The 6809-nt window shown below is 35.7% G+C and overlaps 1 protein-coding gene across 4 annotated transcripts in view; it reads right to left on the bottom strand.

The window, feature by feature from the left end:
• Positions 1-3683: 3683 nt before the first annotated feature.
• Positions 3684-6809, bottom strand: part of scube2 (signal peptide, CUB domain, EGF-like 2) — a 167862-nt gene continuing 164736 nt past the window's right edge. For all 4 annotated transcript variants that reach the window (XM_060838500.1, XM_060838502.1, XM_060838503.1 and 1 more), the window contains one exon: positions 3684-3848. In XM_060838500.1, the coding sequence (XP_060694483.1) occupies positions 3696-3848 (153 nt within the window). In that variant the 3' untranslated portion in view covers positions 3684-3695. The remainder of the gene's footprint in view (positions 3849-6809) is intronic.

Raw genomic sequence — 6809 nt, 5'->3', positions numbered from 1 at the left:
GCTACAGGGAGAGGCTAATAGTCTGGGGCTATTTTCCCTGGAGCATTGGAGGTTGAAGGATGACCTTATAGAAGTTTATAAAATCATAAAGGTCATGTATAGGGTGAATAGCCAACGTCTTTTCACTAGGGTATGGAAGTCCAAAACTAGGTGGCATTGGTTTAAGGTGAGAGGGGAAAGATTTAAAACTGACCTAAGGGGCAACTGTTTCATGCAGATGGTGTCGCATGTAGGGAACGAGCTACTTGAGGAAGTGGTGGAGGCTGGGACAATTACTACATTTAAAAGGCATCTGGATGGGATATGAATAGGAAGGGTTTAGAGGGATATGGGCCAAATGCTGGCAAATAGGAATAGATTAATTTTAATAACTGGTTGGCATTGGCAAGTTGGACCGAAGACTCTGTTTCCACGCTTTCAGCTCTATGACTCTATGCCTAATGTTCACAGGTACTGGAAGAGAAAAGATGCCTTGTTTCCATATTTTGATTTGATTCAAATCATTTGAACTGATATGGCTCTCTTTGTGTTGCTTGTATGTTAAGGCATGTGCTCATGAGATTCTCAATAATCTTTAGTTGTTACCTTTTCCGAACTTAACATAGAAACCCCATACATATAAGTGCAATTCATAAACTGATGAAATTGCATAACTTTGAAGGATATTAAACTGTACTTTTGCACTGTACCCTTTACGATCAAATTGCACCCATCACATGAATCAATGACAAATCTCTTAAGTATCAGTAATCCTTTCTACCTCAATTCATCAATTGTAATCTGTATTTGGAAAGATTAAATCAAGCATTACTTTGTTTTTCACAGTTCACATGGATCCATAAGCAATTTAAACTGCTCACTATTATCTTTTTGCTAAAATTCTAGAGGCACCATTCATGAAATAACTGTATAATGGAATCACTACTAAAGAGAGACCTGGCATTTTCAAACAAATCAAAATATATTACGTAATAATGACTAATACAACAGTTTCAAGGTTAAAATTTGTATTTCCTTGAGTCAATATTAAACTTTGTAGGACAAACATTTGAAAACTTTATACATAATTTACATAATAGTTTAAAGCATAAGGTTCTGTTCCAAACTAGACCTGATTAAGTGATCTGTATAGAGCACCAACTTCAAAATATATCACTAGTAAGATGTAAACTATCTTGCACTGTTGTGTGCAATGATTTTTCTTAAGTTAGTTATAAAAATAGTTTCACCTGCATTATTTGAGCGTTAATCTAGTGTCATAACCCTTTGAAAGTCTTTAAGCAGAGTTTTTGGCAGAAAATGTATTTCAGAGCTGCATTCAATCAACATTCCAAATTCAATTTCTTTCTTCAAAAATACACAATGAATTGCTAGTGATCTTATGTACTTCAGATTTCCATTGTTTTATCACTGATGGCACTTTTTCGGATATCTAATCCCTAAACTCTGGAACTCCACCTCTAAATCTCTCAATGTCCTTTCTTCCTTTAAGAGTTTCCTTAAAATGTATTTCTTTGAATAAAATTTTGGTCAGCTGTCCTTATGTCTGTTTCATTGGATCAGTGCCAACTTTTCCCTTCTCTTGATAACATTCCTGTAATGTGCCTCAGGACTATTTAATTCATCAAAGACACAACATAAATTCAATGTTGTTGCTTGGAGGGGGTTTTGGAAATTAAATGGGTTCTTGACAAATAGTCACGTGCCACATGTACACAATTTCTTGTCCTTTTCTATTGTGAACAGTACACTCTCCAGAAATTCTAGGTTGGTTATACACTTCTCTTACCAAATGCTTTTGTTTATCTACTTCTTTCTTCAAGACAGTCCTTAAAAACTAAGCAAATGCAAAATTCTATGGACACTGGAAATTTGAAACAGATACAGAATGCTTCGAGAAACTTAGCAGATCTGGCAGTATTTGTGAAGAAGGAAAACAGAATTAGCACTTCAAGTCCAGTATGACTGTACTTCAGTTACACCACACTCACAACATTAACTCTGTTTTTCTCTCTTCTCACTGCCAGACCTGCTGAGTTTATCCAGCATTCTTTGTGTTTCCTTCTGAAAACCTATCTCATTAACCAGGTTTTTGATAACGTACCCTAACATTTCCTAGAACACTCCTGTCACAAAGTGCTTTGTGGCATCTCAATATGCTAAAACTGCCATACAAATACAAGTTGAGTTGTAAAAAAAAATTTAGAGTAAGAGTTGGCTCACAAATAGAGAATCATGCGTTCTATTATTTCCTGATGTACAAAAACTTGAGGACCTAATGACTTTTTCTTACTTTCTTTAATATGAAAGACTGATTTTCATCTGCCTTATCAGGAGCTCTTATTTTTCCAGGTGGTTATGTAAAAATTTAGACTGATATTCTGCCTTCATTGAAAAACTGAACCCTACGGCAACCTGTCTGGGGCAGATTCAATCTCGTATGTCCACAGGTTCTTCATGAAAATACACACTAGATTGTGGATTCAGACTTAATGGCTCAACCTAGCTTAAATTTGCCAAGACTGTAAATTTTAGGAAGAGGTAATGGGAGAGAACTAATAAGAGCACATTTCAAGCTTTAACAACTATGTTCAAGACAACAGGTAAAATAACGATATATTGGACACTAAATGAACTGGAACAATGCTAAGTAGGAAAGAACTCTCATTAGAAACATTGTGAAATATATAAACAATGAAAGTACAAGTGCAAACATATTCATAACCACATATAAGTATGACTACATTTGGACACCAGTGTGATGTCCAAGTGGCTTAATCGATACATTATGTTCAATAATGCAGAAATAAGGTATTTGTAACTTACAAAAAGCTGAACAAAAGTAAAATATTGCAGATACTGAAAAACCGAAATAAAAATAAAAAGTACTTAGAATGCTCAACAGGTCAAGCAGCACCTGTGGAGAGAAACAAAAGTTAATCTTTCAAGTCAACCTGAACTTTTCAAGTTCAGATGAAAGATTATCAATCTGAAATGTTAATGCTGATTTTTTCCACAAATGCTGAGTAGTCTGCAGAGTATTTCAAGTACTTTCTGTTTTTATTTTACATCATTTTACAAAGCTGTACAACATTAATTGAGATTAACTATAATCTCATTTTATTGTTTTCACAGCAGAGGTTAAAATTAACAATAGTTCACTAGAATAAGTAATCTAAATTTAACAAAGGACGTGTGGCTGTAATAGTATGACTGTTTTGCCACATGAGACAATGCGTTTTGATGGTAGTATATGCAACTTCTGTGCAGTTGACTGGCACATAATACAAGCTTCCAATGTATATTTACAAGTTATTTCCATTAAATAAACTGTCTTAATGTAAGGAATGCTTAAAAGATATAACTATCGATCTTTGTAAAAGCTGCTGGCACTATTGTTGAGTGGTCCCACGGGACCTTTTTTGTTAGCTCTGCAACAGGATTACATTAATATATTAAAATAAATTGAATATTGTATGTATTTCACAACTGAGCACTTGGTTTCTATTCCACCATGAATGATTTAGTGTTCAACTCTTTGGGTATGTAACAGCATTCGATAACGCAAAACATCAAAGCTTTATGTTCCTATGTAAAGACGTCCATACAAAACATTGGTGAACAGATTAAATGAAACATTATAAGTCTTTATAATGAAACTGCAAAATGTTCAAAGGGGTATCACAAATTTTCAACTATTTGTATGGCCGTAGAAATCTGGAAACTTTTGAACGTAATAGTCGAATGAATGACCTTGGAAACATTTCCCGAGACTCTTGTGCTGTGTATTTAAAATAATTTTGTGGATGTGCCAACACATCAAACAGAGCATTGATGAGCTTCTTGTCCTGAAAAAAACATCAAAATCCATGTTTCGCAATCATGAAAAGAAATGGCCAATATGGCATGTCATATGTAACTCTGATGTAACAAAACTTGGGATTATACGCCAACTGTATAATATTTGTACTTGTTTATGTTTCTGTCAAAGAACTTATCAAACAAACACATTTCATAGAACTCCTGAGCTATGAATGGAAAAGGTAACCATAATCCCCAGGAGGAATATGGGCCAGGTGCTGGCAGGTGGGACTAGATTGGGTTGGGATATCTGGTCGGCATGGACGGGTTGGACCGAAGGTTCTGTTTCCATGCTGTACATCTCTATGACTAAATATTCACAGAATTGCTATGGTGTAGGATGCCACTCAGCCCACCATCTTTTCCCGATAACCTAGCAGACTGTTTCAAATGATCCTCAATGTCTTCTTGAATGCTTCGAATGAACCTGCCCCCACCACATTTCCAGGCAGTCCATTCTAGATTCCACTTACCAGAAAAATAATGGTGCGTTAGCAAAACACACCACTATTAATATACAAATCAACCAATGAGTTCAGCATGATAAAGAGATGCATTACAAGTTGTGAATCTTCTAAACTCTGTCATTTTATACTGCTCTGCCATTCTATCTGGCTGTATAGGATCCTGATAACTTTGTACATCTCAATTAAATCTTCCTCTTCTGTTCCAAAGAAATCAGTCCCAACCTATTCATTCTTTCCTCATAGCTAAAATTCTTGATTCATGGCAACATTCCTGGAGCTCTCCCGTATATACTATCTAATGCAATTTCATCCTTTCTGTAATGTAGTGATTAGTTTATATGCACTGTACATCTAACTGTGTGAAATAATGTATTTGCCAGTTTGATTAAGATTACACACTGAAGACCTGCTGATAATTAACCTGACAAGTTTTATTTGGTAAATATTCACAAAGTACCTTGGGATACTTTACTACCTACAATATATGTTCTTGGTGTTATGAAATTAAATTCAATGCTGAAATAAGCAGAGTAAATTAGGCATGCGCCACAAATTAAAGTATCAAAATATTTTACTAGGATCTGAACAAAAGCAACGTAGACATCCCACACTTCTCCTAAGCTCACATTAATTTCTAGGAACTTAGCTCAAATCCTTGAGATTCTGTTTTATGTACTGTTATTCACCACAGCAACTCATTGTAGCATATGAGAACATGTTGTCCCAGGGAATATGTTATGATGGGAGTCAAACATCCTTCAATATTGTAAGTAACAAACCCTCAGATACTTGTGAAGGTTTAATTTTAAAGGAATTAATTTTTAAAAATTAATAGAAAATCACATTGTTACATACAAACCGTAGAGTTGTAGAGCCAGGAAACAGACCCTTCAGTCCAACTTGTTCATGCCGACCATATCCTAAATTAATCTAGTCCCATTTTCCAGCACTTGGCCCATATTCGTATACTCATCCAGATGCCTTTTAAATTATGTAATTGTCCCAGCCTCCACCACTTTCTCTGGCAGCACATGCCATACATGCACCACCCCCTGTGTGAAAATGGTGCCCCTTAGGTCCCTTTTAAATCATTCCCCTCTCACTTTAAATCTATGCCGTTTAGTTTGGGACATCCCCACCCTAGGGAAAAGACCTTGTCTAGTCTAAACTGATCTAGTTCCATTTGCCACTATTTGGCCCATATCCCTCTAAACGCTTCCTATTCGGGTAGTCATCTGAATGCCTTCTAAATGTTGTAATTGTAATTGTACCAGCATCCACCACTATCAATAAACGCACCGCACTCTGTGTGAACAAGTTGCCCCTTAAATCCTTAAATCCTTCCCCTCTCACCTTAAATCCTTTAATTTTGGGCTCCCCTACCCAAGGGAAAAGAACTTGGTTATTCACACTGTAAGCATTTCAAAGTGTTTTATCATCAATTAAGTACTTTTAATCTTTGTCATGCTTGTGAAATAAGAAATGTCATAGCTAATTTCCACAAACAGTCACAAACAGCAATGTGATCAGAGAATATGTTTTGTGATGGTGATTAAGGAATAAGTACTGGTGCAAAAAAATCTGCAAAAATACATTATGAACATAGTTGACAGAAATATAAAAGTGAATTCAAAACATCTATAAATAGTGAAAATGGTAAAAAGAAAAGCAGGGTGAGGCCAATGAGGGGCCATTTAGGGGATTCAAGTATAATCAGCTGAAGTGCTAAATGACAACTATGCAACTACCTTTATCAAGAAGGAAAAGTTGTAGTTTAAAAGAAAATAACTGAAACACAAGTTGGGCAAGAAGTCAATAAAGTGGGGGCACTACAAAAGCTGGCTGTATTTAAGGTTGATAAGTTGCTAGGACTGAAGCAGACACACTTGAGGATTCTCAGGAAGTAAGGACAGACATTTTTGAGGCAGTGACCATAATCTTCCAAATGTTCGTACCAAAGAGGGTAATATCAGAAGACTGGAGAAATCAAATGTTGCTCCCTTGCCGAAAAATAATATAATGGTAAACCCAGCAACTGCAAGCCAATCACTTGTTCTGAGGAAAGATCACTGGGCCCAAAACGTTAACTCTGATTGATCTCCACAAATGCTACCAGACCTCCTCAGATTTTTCAGCTATTTCTATTTTTGTTATTTTTATCTTGTTAATGGGAACACCTTAGAATAATAATCCAGAAGAAAATTGACATTTATTTGGACAAATATATATTAATTAAGGAAAGCGAGCACAGATGTGTTAAGGGCAAGTAGTGGGCAACTAATTTTGATTGAGTTTTTCAATGATGTGACAGAGAGGGTCAATGAAGGTAATGAAGGATGAAGACTGTGCATGGATTTCCAAATAGTAGGCTTGTCAGCAAAGTTTAAACCCATGTAATTAAGGCAACCACAGTATTATGTATTTGAAGTTGGTTAAATGACTGGGAACAGTGAAAAATACTTTTTTCAGATTGAAGGAAGT

Source organism: Hemiscyllium ocellatum, chromosome 18 (assembly GCF_020745735.1).
Source record: "Hemiscyllium ocellatum isolate sHemOce1 chromosome 18, sHemOce1.pat.X.cur, whole genome shotgun sequence".
NCBI classification, from domain to species: Eukaryota; Metazoa; Chordata; class Chondrichthyes; order Orectolobiformes; family Hemiscylliidae; genus Hemiscyllium; species Hemiscyllium ocellatum.
The sequence above is the reverse complement of the archived record's forward strand: the minus strand, read 5'-3'. Positions and strand labels throughout refer to the sequence as shown.